Source organism: Erpetoichthys calabaricus, chromosome 17 (assembly GCF_900747795.2).
Source record: "Erpetoichthys calabaricus chromosome 17, fErpCal1.3, whole genome shotgun sequence".
Taxonomy (NCBI): domain Eukaryota; kingdom Metazoa; phylum Chordata; class Cladistia; order Polypteriformes; family Polypteridae; genus Erpetoichthys; species Erpetoichthys calabaricus.
Window position 1 is genome coordinate 15,360,398 of NC_041410.2, and position 20,828 is coordinate 15,381,225.

At 40.7% G+C, this 20,828-nt stretch overlaps 1 protein-coding gene across 1 annotated transcript; it reads right to left on the reverse strand.

Moving 5' to 3' along the window:
* Positions 1-8,153: 8,153 nt before the first annotated feature.
* On the reverse strand, positions 8,154-15,873 carry bcl2l10 (BCL2 like 10). Its single transcript, XM_028822809.2, has 3 exons — positions 15,756-15,873; positions 11,534-11,943; positions 8,154-9,088 (listed from the first exon to the last, which is right to left on the reverse strand). Exons 2-3 carry the CDS (start codon positions 11,936-11,938, stop codon positions 8,966-8,968), a joined length of 528 nt encoding a protein of 175 aa, XP_028678642.1. The 5' UTR covers positions 11,939-11,943; positions 15,756-15,873; the 3' UTR covers positions 8,154-8,965.
* Positions 15,874-20,828: the final 4,955 nt, after the last annotated feature.

Here is a 20,828-nt window from a genome sequence, read left to right on the forward strand (position 1 = left end):
AGAAGGCCAGAAAGAGCTGCATTGCATCTTTGTGAACTTAGAGAAAGCATGTGAAAGGGTGCCTAGAGAGGAATTGTGGTATCGTATGAGGAAGTTGGGAGTAGCAGAGAAGTATGTAAGAGTGGTACAGGATATGAAAGAGGGAAGTGTGACAGTGGTGAGGTCTGCAGTAGGAGTGACGGATGCAGTCAAGTGGTGATGGGATTACATCACGGATTGGCTCTGAGCCCTTTCTTATTTGCAATGGTGATGGACAGGTTGACATATGAGATTAGAAAGGAGTCCCCTTGGACTATGATGTTTGTGGATGACATTGTGATCTGTAGCGAGAGTAGACAGCAGGTCGAGGAGACTCCGGAGAGTTGGAGATATGCTCTAGAGAGAGGAGAGGAATGAAGATCAGTAGGAACAAGACAGAATACATGTGTGTAAATGAGATAGAGGTCAGTGGAATGGTGAGGATGCAGGGTGTAGAGATGGCGAAGGTGGATGAGTTTAAATACTTGGGATCAACAGTACAGAGTAATGCAGAGTGTGGAAGAATGGTAAAGAAGAGAGTGGAGGCAGGGTGGAATGGGAGGAAAGGAGTGTCAGGAGTTATTTGTGACAGACAGGTATCAGCAAGAGTGAAAGGGAAGGTCTACAAGATGTTAAGGAGACCAGCTATGTTATATGGGTTGGAGACGGTGGCACTGACTTAAAAATAGGAGACCGAGCTGGAAGTGGCAGAGTTAAAGATGTGAAGATTTGCTTTGGGTGTGACAAGGATGGACAAGATTAGTAATGAGTACATTAGAGGATCAGCTCATGCTGGATGGTTGGGAGACAAAAGTCAGAGAGGTGCATGTGCAGAGGAGAGATGCTGGGTATATTAGAAGAAGAATGTTAAAGATGGAGCTGCCAGGCAAGAGGAAATGAGGAAGGCCTGAGAGAAAGTTTATGGATGTTTGAGAGAGGATATGAAGGTGGTGGGTGTAACAGAGCAAGAGGCAGAGGACAGGAAAATATGGAAAAAGATAATCCACTGTGTCGACACCTAATGGGAGCAGCCAAAAAAAGAACAAGAAGATGAGTGTGTGTATAAGTTGTGAACCTGATGAACTGTGCATAGCTGTGACATCACCAACCCACCCTGAAGAGGAGTGATTGTAGTTTCTGGAATGTTCTTTTGCTCCACTGCCTGCCATCCATTATTTCATATACTTGTTATACAGGACACTACCAACAATGAGCTTTATGAAGAAAATAGGAATTAATTTCCAAATAGAAAAAATAAAAGAGATGACCTTTCAATACATCATAAAGTCGAGAGAAATAAACTTAGGTACAAATAACTAAAGCTGAAGTGAATGTTAAAGTGGAGTTGATGAACAGGGTAACAGGCTGACTTTTTCATTTGTCCACTCTGAGGCTGGACTGGTTAGTTCAAGTTTGTAAGTTCGAGTCCAGCAGTGGACCAGTCTGTGTCTGGTGCTGCACAGGTCTGTTATAGTGTTATAGCAAAATGTTCATTTAATGCAGAGGGTGAAAATGGCAGCCTGCAGCAGCTCCACGTTTCAAACAACACCAGCTAGATTTAAAGCCATTACTAGGAATTAGGTGTTGTATCCCTAGATACCATCCTTCTGGAACTGAGACTCGTTTTTCTTATGTCTAGCTTATGGCCTCATCTGTTCTGTGTCCAGCACAGCATATTTGTTTACCCAGTTTTATTCTGGTTTTTAGTCAACATGCAGAAACTGGCCTCCACATAGTGTGTCAGGTGTACAAGCACCACAAATGAGGTTTTGCCCAACACTGCTACAAGCAGGTTTCTAAGCTTAACACATAGCAGTAGGCAGGCAGGAAATCCACAAGTAACTTTGGCCTGTACCACACCCTTTTCTATTTGTGTGACTCTTATTATAGGAATTAATGTAAAATCCATAGGACTAATGGAGTCAGTCTCCATTAGTCATCTGTCTTTATAAGCTGGGGAACAACGACTCTACTGTAACCCTAAGCCACAAATACACCAAACAACAGTGATGAAGCAGAGGACGAAGAAAAGAAGTAGTTCATTCTTGGAAACTCTCTGTATGTGTGCTCTGTGATGGACTGGTATTCTCTCCAAGGTTAGTTTCCAGCTTGCGTCCAGTGCTGCCCAGGACAGACACCACCCCAAAGTAACCCTGCAGAACACATATTGTATCAAAACCGAATGCAAGTGTGAATGATATCAATGGCGAGGAATGATCTGTATATATTGCGTCAACTAATGTGCTCAGGGTGTGGTTTAACAAGAGCTTTAAATGGGACCAAAGTAAAACCTACAAAAATAATCCTTGTTGTGGTAAATCACAGAAAACCTCTCATGACTTCATTCTCCTGGCTACTTCCAAAAACATCTGAAATACAAACAATTTCATCTTTAACTCTATGGATAGTAATTGCCCTTTTAAATCTTGTGACTAATCTTAAATGGCAAGCTAAAAATGATGTCACATATATTACTTGATATGTATGTGGTAACGTGCTATCAGTGCATGCTCTCAACCTGTCTCAAGTAATCGGAGGATTCCTGTTCCTTTTAAATCATTTCTAAATTTATCTCTATAAAGCATTTTACTATGCACAAGCCAGAGCAGTACATAATAAGGTGAGATTTACAAACATAGGCTCACGTCCATGTTCAAATGACGACTAATAGATAGATCTGTGAGCTGGGGCAACAAATTGTAATCACAATAGTAAAAGATTCAGTTAGTGTCAATGTTAGTATTTGTGAACCTCCCTAGCCAATTACAGTCGGCAATTGAACACTTGCTCCTAAAATAGTGAGGCAGAAGTGCTAATGACTACACCAATGACATGTCCAAGAACAGAAAAGGTGTCTTAATTTTAATGCGAGGACTGGCAATGTTTTTGGTGTTGTAGAGATGAAGGAACGTTTGCCAAAACCGACATCAGGACATTGTAAAGACTGGCACTTCTAATTTGGCCCATTGTGATTTTGTGCTCAAGTGTGCCATGTGATAGATTAGTGTTCTGTCCATGGTTAGCTCCCCATTTGTGCCAAAAGCTGTCAGAATAGGCACCAGTGCCAGCAACTCAAAACTGGTTAAGGGGAGTAGAAAATGACTAAATGGATAAAAATTTCAATAATTTAAAAAAACCAAATACTGTATATTAAAAATTCATTTAAACACAGCCACTCATTCGCTTTTGTAGACTTTCACTTCATTCACCAAGATGGACGTTATCTCTTCATCACAAATTTCACAAAATACAAACATATTTTACTTCCTTGATCAACCAATCCTGATTGTTTACTGGGATCTAATAAGTAGGATTTTTTTTTCTCATGCTGAGACTTTAATTTTTTTCCCCACTTTCTAACTATTTAGAATTGTGTTCTGCACTTCTAACAAAGTACCTTAACCTTTCTTAAAAAGCAAATTATAGTTTCATAAAGACATGTACATTTATAGCAGCATGGACATGCTTTTCTTTTTAAAAGTTCAGAAAATATTCATTAATTCTCTGGACCTGCTTAATTCAGTTTTGGTTGGGAAGCAAGGCAGGAACCAAGCTCAGACATGATGCGAGTCTACTATAGGCCATATTCACAAGAGGACAGACAAACCCGAAATCCCCAATTAACCTGCCACATACTTTTAAACAGTGACTTGGGTAAAACTCAAGTCTCGTGTCCTAGGGCGTCATTTATAATGCCTTGCGTAGAATTCACACTAAAACATGGCATACGCACAAAACTAGAAATGTGTGTGTACACACAAAAAAAAAATCAGATACATAAATGTTTGCATCAGCAAAGTTCTACGCACTTTTCCTCAATAAATTCCAATCAATGTGAATTTTAACACACATGCACGCGTTTACAGCCCCACCCCAACTCCTCCCAGAATTATGTCGATTCGAATATGCAAATCAATATAAATAGCCACTTCCGTTCAGGGTTTGGTTAATTGTTAAAAGACAATGGCAAAAGCTTGCAAAAAAAGAATTTCAGCAAATGTGAAACGGAGATCCTGTTCAGTGAAGTGGAGGCAAGGAAAAACATTCTACTTGGTGGCTTAAGCAGTGGTATGAGTAACAAAAGGAAATTTATGGAGTGGTACAGCATAGCAGAGGAACTCAAAAGTTCAAGTTCAGAAAGTCGCACAGTGCCCAAAATAAAAAAAAAAAAAAGAAGTGGTCAAATTATCAAAGTTGCCGTGAACAGGTAAGTCAGAGCCCACCTTTTGAGTGTCAGCACCACTAAAGATGGCAGCAGAATTCTGGAGTTCACACCGTTTGAGCAGCGAGTTTCTGCAATAACTGACAAGACACTTAGAACTGCCATTTTACCAGCGGGTGAGGGGAATTCTGATATCACCACAGGTAAAGGTGACTTTTAATTTCGTTTTCTCTTACCATTATCCATACTCATGTAAATAATTTGCATATTTAATAAGACAAAGAAGCTGGCAGCAAATGCGGTATTACTGTTTATTCTGTTTCACACAGTTGTTACAAAAGCTGACTCCACGTGCCGGGGATGCGACTCCAGTCAGTGATGGTGCTGCTGTGCCCAGCACGTCTTCAGGCTCCGGCTACACACACACCTCTGTCTTGGAAACCACCAGGCAACCATCTGGCTGTGTGCTGATAGACGCTGCTCTGGAGTCACACAATGCAATAGTGGATGCTGTAAGAGATGTGGCCAATGAACTAAGGAAATATAAGGGCTGTACTATTTGATGCTGACCACATGTTAAATGAATTGGTTAAAAAATAAATGCTGCATCTGATTACTGTACTTGTTTTTACATTCTGCTAATTACATTCAAACAAAGTTGTAACGCTGTCCCATTTGCTGGATCAAGGTCAGGCAAGCCACGATTGAGTGTCACATTATGCAACATGTGAAATCCTTGCACCTTGCGATACTTTCTGTGGACAATACAGCAGCACATCAGAGTGGAAAAACTATTTACATAAGCAAATTAATTTTCTGAAGGTGCCTTTATAGCAATGTGAATGCAGTCGACCACTTCATTTACATTGGAAAAAACGGATATTGCTGCGAATTGCACTTTGATGTTTGCCCTTTCAACCACGGTGTGAGAAAATCTGATATATCTGGATGACAAGCGGATAATACTGTCCAGTGCAGCTAGCATGGCACAACTTAGTGATGACTGAGAAATACCTCATCGGTCAGCCAGTTCATGTTGAAAAGCTCCTGTGACTTAAATGCCAAGGTTGGACAGAACTTAAAAAGGAGCGGATAGGCAGACTTTGAGGAATTGTGCTCTCTGTAAAGCCAGCCCCAGTTCAGCACATAACTCCAAGACGATAGCTCTTGGAAATCTAAATGGACTTATAGAAGCCAGTCATCATCACGGGACAAGAAATCAATATGATCTCTGAATATGCACGCTTTTCTAATTCTTCAGTTTGTGACGCTTTCTAACAACGCTAAAGCAGTCATGGTAGATAGATAGATAGATAGATAGATAGATAGATAGATAGATAGATAGATACTTTATTAATCCCAAGGGGAAATTCATGTAGTTGGAATGTTGTAGTTAGAATAGTTTGATCATTCTATGCACCATTGTCACAGAATGATTACAATCAAGTGTCTAAAATTTGTAACATTATGCAATAAATTTTGGTGTATTTGATAAATCCTGCATCATGAATGCAAATATTAAAAAAAAAAGAGGGAAATGACACATATACAGTAGCACTGCCATAACAATTATTCTAAACAAGGCTTTTATTACATCTAAACCACCGGTGTTGAACTCCGGGCCTGGAGGCTACAGGTTTTCATTCTAACAATTGACCAGTTTTCACTGCTAATTATCTCCTTTTCCCTTCATTTTAATAGCTTTGTTCTTAAGGATCCAGTCCTCTCAATTGATTCTTTTCTTCATTAATTGGCAGCCAAACAGAAATGAGACGTGAAATGAGCCAACAGATGACCAGCTAAATTGGGGCTTCAAACTCCAACCAATTTCACTCCAACAAGTTCCTTAACGAGAAGCCAATTCTGGCTGTTAAACTTGTTATTTAATTCCACGGCTTGCTACTGCTGTCATTCTGCCACAGCAGACATTTCCCAAACTGTTGATTTTGTATTTGATTATAGGCCCGAGAGATCAAACTTATCAAGACCATCACATTTCTTTATGTTCAGATAATGTGGTTAGCTGGTCACCTGTTTGTTCGTTTTGTGTCACATTATTGTTTGGCTGCTAATTAAAGAAAAAGAAAAAACTAGGGGATCTGCGCCAAGTTAATTAAAATTAAGACAAAAGAAGTTAATAAGAAGCAAAAACAGGTCACTAATTAAGAAGGTGGTTAGAATGAAAACCTGCAACCACTGCGACCCTCCAGGACCAGAGTTCGATACCCCTGAATTCTAAACAATACTCTGATCTCATTACTTGGCTCAAGAACCTATGAAGGACACGTTTCTGGACTCTTTCAAGTCAAGATTCAAAATGCATCCAATGCTGCTAAGACTTGGACTCCAAAATCCCTCCAACAGTGGATTGGCTTTTCATTGATGGAAACTTCCAAGTCTTTCCATCATTAAACCCATTTTATCCAGTTTTCTCAGGGCTGGAGTTCATCCTGGGAAAACTGGTCACACTAGGGGGTTATGATCACCAAGCATTCTGGGTATAATATCCACCTGCATGAAACATGGCAGAAGTACAACTAACTGCCCAAGTACCAAACATTTGTTTGCTGAATACTGGTGAAAGTCAGGATGGATCTAGGAAAACAACAACCAGCTGCAAATGGAAATTTAGTCTGGTCACAGAGAACACAACATGCTGTATGCAGTCACCAGTAAATGCAACCCACAAGCCTTTGAGATGTAGGAAGAAACCATACGGCCCAGAGAAAACCCACAGACACAGGGAGGATATGTAAACACTAACTGAGCAGACGGCACCCAGACCATGATTTAAGTCTGCTGGAGCATAAGCCGCCCTACATTAGAATTATACATATCTCTCTATTATATAAAAAAAACAAAAATCAAGTCCCGTGAGATGAGACTTTGGCCATGAGATTTTTTTCACGCCCTCCTCTCAACCATATTCAACTGCGCACATGGTAATCTCACCTCTTATTTGTGTGAATGCTTTTGACCGAGTTTCTGCTCTCTCAGCTTTTATAAATTTTAATGTTTTGTATTATGTCCAAATTTTAGTGAAGAATTTCATCATAAAGGGTTCTCGTAGAATAACTACAACCGTTAAACACCGTCCGGTCTACCTCCGCACGAATTACTGTAGAAAGAAGGATGTATAAAGAAAGGTAATGTAGGACATCTTCCACACATATGCCATTTGTGTTAAAACGTTAACAGTTTCCCGTTAGAATAGCTTTTGAAAAGACAATTAAACCTCAAGAGCCAAACAAACATTCTAAAAAGTCGTTTTACTTAATAGTGAGAAAGAAACTAAATTCAATCACGGGCAGTTATAAGTTGCATTGTCACAATGAAAGTCCAAACACAGAATCAATATTCAGTGGGATACTGACGAAAACTTAATTCAAAAATTTTTTACTGAAGTTTTACAGTAAAAGTGTAAGTTTAAAAAGTATGTGTGATAATTTCAAAGCCAAACAGAACAAAATCGTATTACGAAACGAATAACTCCAATGCACCATGAAACATAATTTACTTTCAAATAGTGTGTGCTTAGTGTGTGTGTGTGTCCTGCGGAGGGCTGGCACCCTGCCTGGGATTGGTTCCTGCCTTGCGCCTGGTGTTGTCTGGGATTGGCTCCAGCAGACCCCCCTGTGACCCTGTGTTCGGATTCAGCGCATTGGAAAATTGGATGGATGAATGATTACATTTTACTCTTTTTAATGTGGTTCATTACTCTCTGTAATGTAAAATAGTTCTAATATGCATATGTAACAATTCCTGTGAAAATAAAAATCTCATCCGCATCTCCATACGCGAGTGGCAGAAGCACAAAGAGGCTAGCACGTAGTGCAGGCCTGGGGGTTGGCGAGCAGGGGGTCAAGCCCCCTAGTTTAAAAAAAAAAAAACACTGCATAAACAAAAGCAGTAAAAACCAAACTTAAGACCAACTATGAGAGAAAAAACAAAAAAACAGCAGTAGTCATCTTGCTTGGTTAAAAAATAATTTTATTAAGAAAGAAAAATAACATTTCTGAGAAAAGATAAATAAATATTTTGAAGAGGAATGGGATTTTTTTTCCTGCATCACAAAACTAAAAATAAATACAGTATCAAAAAATTAAAACGCTTTTCCTTTGTAAAAATTCAACAGGTTTGTCCTTCTCTCCTAAAAAGACCACCCACTTTACTACTAAAAACTTATTGTATTGCGTTTGGCGGTAAACATTAACCAGAATAACATTGCAAATCGAGTCCGTCACCTCCCAGTCAGATTTTTTTTTCCCCCAAAAGAGAAAAGATCAACTGTTAGTCTGTTGGATGGGATTGCGGTTTTATTTAAAGTTTTTTGAGTTAAGAAGTACAGTATGATCTGGTCCAAATATCAATTGAGATTATGAATAGCTTTAGGTCGCTGAAGTACATTTTTTTTTTTTAAAGTGCATCTCAGAAATGTCCTTCTACATTATGTTTTCATTACACTTACCATTCATACAACATACCGATAATCCAAAATGCCAACATACAGCTTCAAGGTCTCAAATCATTTGGTGAAATTACAGCACTTTTTTCTGCTCTTTAACTCCAAGCCCTTCTATTGAAATGAGTGTCTTTTTGTTAATTGCCTTATTCGTTGCCAAACACTGTCTTACAGGTTTTAGCAGGAGTTGGGGCAGAAAAGGAAGCAGGGGGGAAAAACAAAAAACACAAACAGGTACAAAATATTTTTTTTATTTTTTTACCTTTAAAATATATGGTCTAAATAGTTATTTTTTTTATGGGAATGTAGAAGTAGTAACTGGTCTATCGCACAAGGAGGATGGCTAGGCCTGCAATTCCAAAGCCAGCTGCTGCAAACAATGCCGTCTTCATGGAAGAATCTGAATGGGAATCCTTGGAGTTTTGGAAATACTTGCTAAATCCATCCTAAAGAAAATGAAAAAAAAAAAAAAACACACAAAAAGATTGTTAAAAAGAATCTTACCTTATAATAAGGGTTTAAAACTCAAAAAACAAGAATAAACACTGTCTGTTTAAAAGCTGCCCATTCCTTCTGTCAAGGAAATGCTTTTCAGATAAGGAACTGAATTCACCTCAAAAGGAAATTGCAAGAACCGTGACGTGTTGAGCAGAATCTTACAGATGTGTTTAAAGGCTGCTGCTCTGTGCAGCAAAAAAGTTCCACTGCTTAAAACGAGAGCAGATCTGCTTTACTGTGTCTACTGTAAGACGCTGCTGCATGTGCAGTCAACATTAGTTGTGTTTGTGCAGCTGAAAAACCGTAGTAAAATAAAGCCACCGATAATACAGAGTATGGCACTTTAAATGTGTTAAAATGTAAGGATAGAGTACATAAAGGAGTAATGTAAAAATGCTTGGTGTCACAAATATTCATGAAACCATTTTCAGCCCCCCCTCCCAACTACACTAACTTATAAAGATCTCTTCAATAACTGACCTTTGTTCACTGCTTAGGATTCACATTCATGTTAAACATGCAGCCATTTAAACAAAGGCAGGATAATAAAATCATGCAGTCATTTCTCCTGCGTGATGCAAAGGATTCAGATTTAAAGAATACTTTCCATCCTGCTAAACAGATAATGCATTTCATGAACTTTGTATTTAGACTGCCAGTTTGTAGTATTTCCACCGTGTATATAAAAATGAATCCTCACTTTCAGTCACAAAGGGGTTCGTTAACCCCTGCAACCACCCTGAACGATCCAAAAATTTCCATTCCGGGCCACGGGGGAACTGCAAGGTGCAGGGCTGTAACAGATAAAAAGGATCTCAAGTGGGATCTTACTAAATTACTAGGCACACATGAGGCCTACCATGTAATCTAACAGGCGGCTGAAGATGCTAGCAATGCCCCAGACACAGATCCGAGTGACTATTACTAGCCACTGTGCCACCTGACAAAGATTTAAAAAAACATACACCCGACATTGGACGTCTCCATTATTATTGTAAACACACAGTATGTGATGGAAGAAGTGCGCAGGTGATCAACTTAACTCCCTGAAAACCTGGCAGCCCTTTCACAACAGTTTATGTGATGTGGTATAAGGCCCAGCTGCAGTTGGCCATCGTTTGCCAGATGTATGTAAATCACTCCCAATCCTTTATTCCTTCCGGAAACAAAAAAAAGGAACTAGTTTAAACAAGCTATGAATAAAAAAACCTTCCGCATTCAGGGTTTTTTTTTGGGTTACACAAGTTTAGCCGATTCATACGGCAGCTGAAAAATACGCCATGTTTCACACACAACATGAATGAACAGAAATCATTAAGTTATTCACGTTGTGATTATTATAAGCAACTCAAAAAAAAAAATGCAATACATATCCAAAGACTCTCTCATAATTTTAACTGCACACGCTGCATTGACTCGAGATGAAGTATTTTTACACTGGAGACTGAGGAACAGAACACCAGTCATTTGATAGTTGGGGCAGAATTGTATCTTAAATCTTTAATAAGAATTAGAATGGCTAACAAAACCATCTGTGACCTTTGTCTAGGCACATCACACATTAACTTTTGGACCAGACTGCCAAGGAAATGCATGTGGTAAAGCAGGCGCGTGAAAGGTTAAAATCTGAACCCTGCACATTCCAGAAGAATGTATTCATTTCACATCCGGGCGTCTCTTGACGGCTAGGGAACGTACCACAAAAATGTAAAATACAGTCTACAGAAGACATTGTTCCTGGCACAGACATGTTTGCATTCCATAAATAAGTGCAGGTTTTTGGATTTGAAGCTCCCCTTCTTTAAAACTGTAAAATGACTAATATTTTCTATAACTCACAAGAAAAAAAATGTATATATACACCCTTTAGTGCTCAGGTTACAAACAGCTAAATGTGTAGCTGAAGAAAACCATTAACTAGCAGACCATTTGTTTAAAATGATTTACTGTTGTCCGATGGTTTGAGACAGGTATGCTGCTGCTTTAGATCTTTCATGGTTTGGTCACGAGAGACAGTAGATAGGAATGACACAAATTTCTCAGTTATATTTAACAGTAGGGCGCCACGGCATTTGAGGAAGGCGTCAGTGGTTCAGGGCCACACTACACTCAATTTAACACTCGAAAAGAGGAAGTCTTCTGGCCTTAGACCACCCTAGCAATGACGGAAAGGAATGTATTTATAAAACAGCAGACCAGATCCTTAGATGAAAACTTCTATAATCCATTTATGGTAACTGGGGCAGATTTATAATGAAAAAAGAAGCTTGAGAGGATTTACAGAAATAAAAAAAGGGGGTTGGAGTAAAGAGATTAGATTCTCTGGTGTGTTTCACCAACACTCAGGATTACAAGGTCTTTCAAACAAAAGAAAACACAAATTTGACCCTTACCCAGCCTCCATTTTGAGCCAGCCACTCTGCCTTTTCAACCCCCAGGTAATCAGCAATCGTATCTGCCAACTTGTTACTGCAGTCCGTTCCAGCTCCTTTTGAATGGAGTTCCTGGGCCAGCAATCCCGTAAAGGTGAAGAGGCTAACAATACGGCCCCAGTTTAATATCCCATCTCCTACCATTTCTTCCATTACTCTCTTGAGCTTCACACCATAATCTGGGGTACAACAGGAAATAAAGTTCTGCAGCAAGGAGTTCAACTTGTGCTGGTAGGTCTTCTCCATTTCTTTAGCAAGGCTGCACATTATTTGGACTGTTTCGCTGGGAGGTGCCCTTTGAACTCCTATGCAGTGGTCAATATAACCCTTTGCAACTTCGTATGTTTCCTTCCTATAACAGGGCATGTTCTCTATTTAATAAAAAAAAAAAGGGAGAAGCACAAATCAGCATGAAAATTAAGAATGAGCAAAAATCACATGACTGTGTTTGAAAGAATTCGTCACAACCACTGGCCTTCCATTCATTTTCTGATCCTACAGTATGAGGAAAGGGGCTGCTGCAAGTAAAGAAATTATCCCAGTTATAAAGGAAATACCAAACTCACACTTTCAAGGTACAGCAACGTGTATCAAAGCACATTTAAATGCGTACTAATGCCCCAAATCACAGGTGTCATACTCGGGTCCTGGTGGGCCACAGTGGCTGCAGGTTTTCATTCTAACCATCTTCTTCATTAGTGACCAGTTTTTGCTGCTAATTAACTTCTTTTGCTTTAGTTTTAATTAACTTGACTCGGGCCCCTTAGTTTTCTCTTTTTCCTTAAACAAAACAGGCCAAACAATAATGAGACACAAAGCAAGCCATTGCCACATGACCATCTCACCTGTGCCCATCACACAATATCTGAAAATAAAGAAAGGTGAAGGTCTCAGTAAGGCTGATCTCTCAGGTCACCAAAACATTTTGACAGTGTTCTTAGAAAAAACAGTTTTGGAAATGCCTGCTGTGGTAGAATAAGAGCAGCAACAAGACGTGGAATTAAATAACGGACATAATTAACAGCAAGAATAGGCATCTCATTAAGAGACTGGTTGGAGTGAAACTGGTTGGAGTTGAAATCCCAGTTTAGCTGGTCATCTGTCGGCTCATTTCACATCTCATTTCTATTTGGCGGTCATTTAATGACGAAAAGAACAAATTCAGAGGACTGAATCCTTAAAAGCAGGGCTATTAAAATCAAAGGAAAAGCAGTTAATTAGCAGTGAAAATGTGTCACTGATTAGGAAAAGGGTTAGAATGAAAACCTGCAGCCACTCCGGCCCTCCAGGCCAGGACTTCGACACCCCTGCCCTAAATGCTGCCCTTCTAAGCTGATGATCAGGGTTCACAACCTGTTGGGAGGAATTGATCGCTCTTTAAACTTGATGTTCTCAAAAAAACATGTCTTTGCAGGTAGTATGGAGTAGTAGTTAAGGCTCTGGACATCAAATACCATGTGGTTGTGGGTTCAAATCCCACTGCTGACACCGTCTGACCATGAGCAAAGTTACTTCACCTGCTTGTCCTCCAATTGAAAAAACAAAACAAAGGTCACCAACTGTATCTCAAATGTTGTCATTCACCTTGGAATAAAGGCAGCATCCAAATACGTAATAAAAATCTAACAGAAAATGATGAGACTCTAAAGAAATGCATACAAACATGGAGTAGAGCAAGCAAAGGAAAATGCCAAATGGGAATCCTCACAGGGCTCCATGTGCGGAGCGAGGAACAGTAACTCTGCTCCACAATACTTAAAACATGCCAGCCTCATCCGTAAAGACACTGGCACTCTCCTGCCTCAAATGATAAATCAATCCCATAACCTGCAAACATTAAAATATCAGACAGCCTGGGTGTGAGACGATGTTTAGCAAAAAATATCAAGAGGTGGGAAACGACACAGAAGAAATGCAGCTCTCTACTACATAATGAACTGAAAACGCAATGCGATTTGGGAACAAGCTTTCATCCATTCATTCCAGGGCAGGACTGTGGGGCAGCTGAAGTCCAACTCTGCAATAGTAGGTCACAAAGCTGGAACTACTATCACTCAAAATTTCAAACTGTTTTATAAAAGCGTATCTTAGAAAGTACCAATAAATACACACAAAAAATGAAGACTTTTAACCCACTGAACAAAAACAGTAAAAACTGCAATCAAAATAAACTCAAACTATACAAGAAGAAAAATCATATTTGAGACTTCATATACATCATACTATATCAGTTACTCATTCCCATCCATGTCTGCCACATAATGAGGAGTGTTTAGAGATTATAAAAAGAAAAGCACTGGGTCATCAAAATTCGGCTCCATGTAACTTGCAGTGCTGCTCTAGAAAGTTAAAGGCCCCAATTTTTAGTGTCACTGTCGGTTTGAACACTTCTTCATCTTTTCACAACACCAACTTAACAAAATGAAGAGTTTGGACAAGGTGGCGCTGTTGAGTTATTAAAGAAAGAAAAAGAAACTACAAACATCCCCTTCTATCGAATTCATTCATGTTAAAAAGTAACACAGGTTGAGATTTAAAGATTCCTAATGTGCGGCCTTGAGCTAAACTGTGAACTAAGCTGCAATTTTTTTTTGAATGAACAAAAAAAGAAAAACACGTTAACAGTGTCTGCCTGTTCTCCCATATGGCTGTCGAAGATTATTTTTAGCCCATTTCCCAACACAGAGCTTGACGGTTTGTAAGTGAGGTCACTTGGGTAGGTTTGCCCCCAAGATGAAGCTGCTGTCAGGACAGGCTCCGTGTCACTAAACTGAACAAAGCAGGTACAGGAGATGGATAAGAGGACACGCTGGCTAAGGCTTTGGACTTTAGACCCTGAGGTCATGGGTTCAAATCCAGCTGCTGACACCGTGTGACCCTGAGCAAGTCACTTCAGCTGCTTGGGCTCCCATTGGAAAGACAAAAAAAATTTAAGTATTTGCTACCTCCGAAATGATGCCAGTTGTCTTGGATAAAGGCGCCATACACCATATCTATTCTGAAATGGTTTTCGGGCAGCAGTGCTGGGATGGCAGTATCAAGGACTGGCTCGTCTTTGAACAGTCCCTTAATGTTCACCATTGTGTATGTTGCAAGACTGGCTTTTTATTAGCAAATGTACTCTTTGCCCAGGTAGAGTAGATTTTTTGAACACCGTAATCCCTGAATAGGAAGAACCAAGTTTTGCCAAAAGATAGCAAATACATCAAAATGTCCACTTGTATATAATTATGAAAAAAAAAAAAAAGCACCAATATGACGACTCGATTTGAACATTTACATAATCTTACGATTTGAGAAGAAAATGTCAAGCACATTTAAGAACTCATCCTGTTAAATGATCACCGAGAGCCTAGCCCCTCACAAATGAACAGAAGCCCACCCTGGTCGGCACCGCGTAGCTGCGGACTTTTAGTTCTATTAATCAGTCCGACAGCCAGTCCTCGGTTAGAGGGAGACTGGAAACTGCACGACCTTGCCCGTTAATCCAATGTTCATATAATAATCAACATTAAGCTCGAATTCACCGGGCAGCCGTCACTGACTCGCGTTCAGCCACGGGAAATTTAAACTCTCCATTTAGGCATGAAGGTGCGACAGCGCGACTTAAAGGTTACACAGACCGCCCCCGCGATAAAGGTTAACCATTCCGAAACTGAACACTTCAGCTTTACAGACTAGAAACTGACAGATGACCAACGGGCTTGAGTCTCTGTAAACCCACACTGACGGCATCCACCTCCGAGTCCGCCTACACAAAGAAGTCTCAACGTCCTCATTGGGGTCTTTTTTCAGGGCACTCCAAACTTGTGAGTCAAGCCTTCCAGCGAAAGCAGAACCGGGAGCCAGAACCTTTTTCATTGTACCAACAAGATGGACCTCCCACTTTTTACACGAAACCATTGTCTAGAGAGGATCCCAAACGGCAAGAGCACCCCAACGTTAGCAAAAAGGCGAGGCCATTCAAACGCACAAAGGAGAGGATCCGTGGCGCCCCCTTCCCGTTTCCTATTCTGGCACCACTTCCTTTTCAACACATTCTTTACATATTAAAATTAACAGAAAAACTTCGGCGATCAGTAGTATTACAAATACGAAATAAAACTGAGTAGTGCCGCGTTGCCTTTCCGAACTGTAAAATAAGAAAGAAAAGTAATAATAATAAAAATAAAAAAAGCCTCACCCTCCCAGCGACAGCAGCAGCCCTCGCTCCCCGAATGGTAAACGCGAAAAGGCCGTCCTTTCGAAAAGCGCGACTTCCTGTTAGCTGTCGGTCTTTATTCTTTTACGTAATAAAAAAAAAACCCAAAACCACGCCCCCTAACCGCCCTCTTTTCGTAGTGGAAAAAAATGCCAGGAGCGTTTAAATCAGACGATCAGAAGATACCCGCAACGGGGGTAGAAAAGAGTAATGCTTATTGATTATTATTTTAATATTATTAAGAAGAAATGCAATTGGTCAAAAGGAAGCCATAGCAACGGTGGCGTTCGAGCCGACCAAGCCAGCTGTCTCTGCATTTTCTTGTTTTAAAAAAACTGAATTCACATCACATTGCCAACCCCGTTTAATCCAATTTGAACCAAATTAATTCATAAGGAGTGAAATAGTTTACGAAAAAATATATAATAGTTTCAAAAACCGAATAATAAAACGAAACTAGCAATCGTGAATAATTCGGATAAAGCACAACAGGGAGTGATAAAGATGACATCAGACATTATGTATGAACGATTTGAAATAAACTTCGCGAATTGGGCAACAGCTTTGTGATTTCAATCGAGAAACTTTTCCCAGCTTTTATACGATCGTCATCTCTTACACTTTTTATACTCAATTTCAAAGGCTAAAAAAGAAAGTTGAACTCGAACTTGAAATGAATGTCCATCTCAAGAGGAAGCCGCCGCCTCGGAGTGCACGTGAAGACTTCAAGTTCTGTCTGCAATGTCCCCTAAAGACGTGAGAGGACCCCCGGCCGGGATTGTTCCTGCCTTGCACCCGATGCTCCAGCCAACCCGCGACCCTGCTCACGACTAAACGGGTTTGGAAAAATGGATGGATAGCTTATGTGGTGCTGTGCATTAGAAAATAATGAGCTCGATCTCTAAGGATTATTCCCTGGATGGCATCCTTAATCCGTCAGTTTTAATGGGCCCTCCAGAATTTAGAATTAATGGAAACATTTTTTGCCTTACGTTCATACTGGCCTCTTCCGTTATACATGGAAAATGCAAATAATACTAATTTGTTTAGGAATTCCTAGTAACAGCAGCTCTGGCGCTCCGCGTTTCTAGGCTCGGAGATGAACAACGCCTGCAGTGCAACGACTTCGTGACGACAGCCTGGGGATTCCTCCTCTCCGGTCCCGAGGTCTGCACACCGCGCTTCGTCTCAGCTACTTCAGCCGGGTGACGCCTGTTTGGAGTTTTATTTAAATTGACGGGTCAGAAATGGGCTTCTCAGCGTTAGTAACACATTCGAGTGAGCAGATTATTAACGTTTTATTGTCTGTACCGACAATTCTCCTCTGGCTTGATGTTAAGCTTGACGAGTCGTTTTCGCGTAATGTGAACGGGGCTGCTGAAGTGGCTCGCTGAGCGTCAGCCGACAACTGGGCAATGCGAAGTAACGGGATAGAAAAGGAGAGAATGATTTATGGAAGGAGATGCGATGGTATGTATAAAGTGCACCATTCAAGGGTATCTTAAGGGTTGTTAGGTCTCAGAACATCAAACCAATCACACGAGACCAGACTCGGGTTCAAATAAGCCTTTTATCTTTATTTTCTTAAAACAAGCCACTGCCTTCCTTTTATTTCTTCTTCTGTCTGCACTTTAGGTTAACTTAATCTCTGCCCATTCCCGACTCTCATTCACTTGGCTGAGGAGGACAGGGCACCCATACAGTTGACCCTGGAAGCACTTACGGGTTGGGAAGGTGCACCCCCAAGAGCTCCCCCCAGAGGTCTCTGACTTGGCAAAATGTTCCAACTGCAGTTCCCATGCAGTGAATCTAAACCAGGGCAGCACCAGAGGGCAGACAGCCACCCACTGTACTGGAAAGCATATTACCTTGGCCAGGCAGTCCTCCTGCTGTCCATCCATTACAGACAGATGTGAAAGGTATGAAAGGAACTATAAGAGAGATAGATAAGTATAGATATGAAAGGCACTATATGATAAATATATAGATATGAAAGGCACTATATAATAGATAAATATAGATGTGAAAGACACTATATGGTAGATAGATTTGAAAGGCACTATATAATAGATAGGAAAGGTGCTATATGACAGATGTGAAGGGGACTATATAATAGAGATATATATGAAAGGCACTTTAAGACAGGTAGAAAAGGTGCTATATGACAAATATGAAAGGTACTATATAATAGATAGATAAATATAGATGTGAAAGACACTATATGATAGATAGGAAAGATGCTATATGACAGAAGTGAAAGGCACTGTATAACAGATACATAAATATAAATATGAAAGGCACTATATAATATAGATATGAAAGGCACTATATGCCAGACAGATAGATAGAAAATGTGCTATATGACAAATATGAAAGGCGCTATAGAATAGACAAGTATAAATATGAAAAACACTATATGATAAATATATAGATAAGAAAGGTGCTATGACAGATATGGAAGGAACTAAATAATAGATAAATATAGATGTGAAAGGCACAATATGATAGATAGATAGATAGATAGATAAGGCACTATATAATAGATAAATATAAATGTGAAAGGCACTATATGATAGACAGACATCACTGTTTTTTACCTAATATGATCAGATGGGAGTAGATTCATACCTGGTGGCATGGATCGTGGACTATCTTACAGACAGACCTCAGTATGTGCGTCTTGGGAACTGCAGGTCTGACATTGTGGTCAGCAGCACAGGAGCGCCGCAGGGCACTGTACTTTCTCCGGTCCTGTTCAGCCTGTATACTGTACATCGGACTTCCAATACATCTCGGAGTCCTGCCATGTGCAAAAGTTCACTGACGACACTGCTATCGTGGGTTGCATCAGGAGTGGGCAGGAGGAGGAGTATAGGAACCTAATCAAGGACTTTGTTAAATGGTGCGACTCAAACCACCTACACCTGAACACCAGCAAAACCAAGGAGCTGGTGGTGGATTTTAGGAGGCCCAGGCCCCTCATGGACCCCGTGATCATCAGAGGTGACTGTGTGCAGATGGTGCAGACCTATAAACACCTGGGAGTGCAGCTGGATGATAAACTGGACTGGACTGCCAATACTGATGCTGTGTGTAAGAAAGGACAGAGCCGACTATACTTTCTTAGAAGGCTGGCATCTTTCAACATCTGCAATAAGATGCTGCAGATGTTCTATCAGACGGTTGTGGCAAGTGCCCTCTTCTACACGGTGGTGTGCTGGGGAGGCAGCATAAAGAAGAGGGACACCTCACACCTGGATAAACTGGTGAGGAAGGCAGGCTCTATTGTTGGCATGGAGCTGGACAGTGACATCTGTGGCAGAGCGACGGGCGCTGAGCAGACTCCTGTCAATCATGGAGAATCCACTGCATCCACTGAACAGGATCATCTCCAGACAGAGGAGCAGCTTCAGCGACAGACTGCTGTCACCGTCCTGCTCCACTGACAGACTGAGGAGATCGTTCCTCCCCCAAACTATGCGACTCTTCAATTCCACCCGGGGGGGGGGGGGGGGGTAAACATTAATAATAATACATTTTATTTATATAGCGCCTTTCCCATGCTCAAGGCAACATTATACAAAGTTACTGTCTGTTATACCTGCCTTGCACTTTTTAACTTGCACTGTGTTTTTATCAATCTTATATTTAATATTGTTTTTTTTTTATCAGTATGCTGCTGCTGGAGTATGTGAATTTCATCTTGGGGATTAATAATCTATCTATCTATCTATCTATCTATCTATCTATCTATCTATCTATCTATCTATCTATCTATCGCCAACTGAGCTTGCCCGCATTGTGAGTCTTAACTTTGGCATGCATCACCCCTTATACCTTCCTCTTCCTCATCAATCGAGTGTCCAGCATTATCTCCCCCTCTTTGTGCTCAGGGATAAACTAAACTCGGACCTCCTGTGAGCCTGAATTAGATTCAGCGACTCTGAGGAGGTGCTGTATTTGTGTCTTTCAGGGTCTAAATTCACAGCCCCCTCTCGGTTGAGATGATCTCCTTTCTTTTTTAAATGATAAAATCGGAGGGCACTATTTTTGTCTGCGTATATCAGGGGGAATTTCACTTTTTGATTGGCGTGAAGTCACCACAGGCAGATGAGTTCTTTCCTGAAAATTTTCATCAGAGCTTGGTGATCGTTAAGACTTCCTTTGGTGTTCCCCAAACTTTCACAGCTGAAGGTCCCTAATTTCGCCTGCCCCCATATTTGTCTGTCACCTGTTCATCAAGGTGCTGCCACTCTGGCCATCTCTTGTATTTACATGAGAAACATCTGAGGTCTCTTGATGAAAAGGAATAGGCGCGCCATGCCAAAGAAATCCCACAACTAACACAACAATACTTCCATTGAATTGCCTCTAAAATCAAACAGAAAAATTCCCCTCCTTCATAAGAGCGCAGCACACACAGGCAAGCAGAAAGCCCCACAGCACGACAGCCAGCAAAACTAACAGAGAGGGCAGGCGACATCTTGTCTCGTTTCTCGATTCACTATCATGCCTGGTCCGAGGGGTGGCATTGGGTGTCCGTCTATCCCACGGTGCAAAAATTGATCAGAGTACGGGACATGGAGATGACGGAGACAGTGACAGGGCTGGGCGGGGAGTTGTAATATTGTGGGGTTACCACGTTGCAGTGGTCCGGTGCCGCTAAGACTCACACTGTCCATAAGACGGCGATTTATGTAATTTTTTTGGTGGGGACTCCAGGTACGTACTCAGTTTTGGCCCAACCCACACACATTCATGGACAGAGACACGAAACCAGCAAATGAATAACTAAATATATTAAATGGAAAACAAAGTACAAACAACAACAATCAGACAAACCTCCTCTTTCCTGTACGGTGATACAATTTTAACACAACAATAAACACTCGCGACGATGTCCTTATACAGTCCAATGTGGCAAAAGTGGATGAAATGGTTTGGTGTGACGATGACAATCTCGGGAATAGCTTGCGTAATAAATGAATGAAACAGTCCTACCGGCAGTCCTGAGCGGCGAGGGGTGGGTTTGGCAGGAGCGCTCCTTTTGAAGAC

Bases quoted from the DNA above. Each gene is read 5' to 3' on its own strand.
- bcl2l10 (XM_028822809.2), bottom strand. From the start codon at position 11,938: ATGCCCTGTTATAGGAAGGAAACATACGAAGTTGCAAAGGGTTATATT. The intron at 9,089-11,533 runs GTAAGGGTCAAA...CATTTTCTTTAG, and splicing joins TGGCTCAAAATGGAGGCTGG to GATGGATTTAGCAAGTATTT.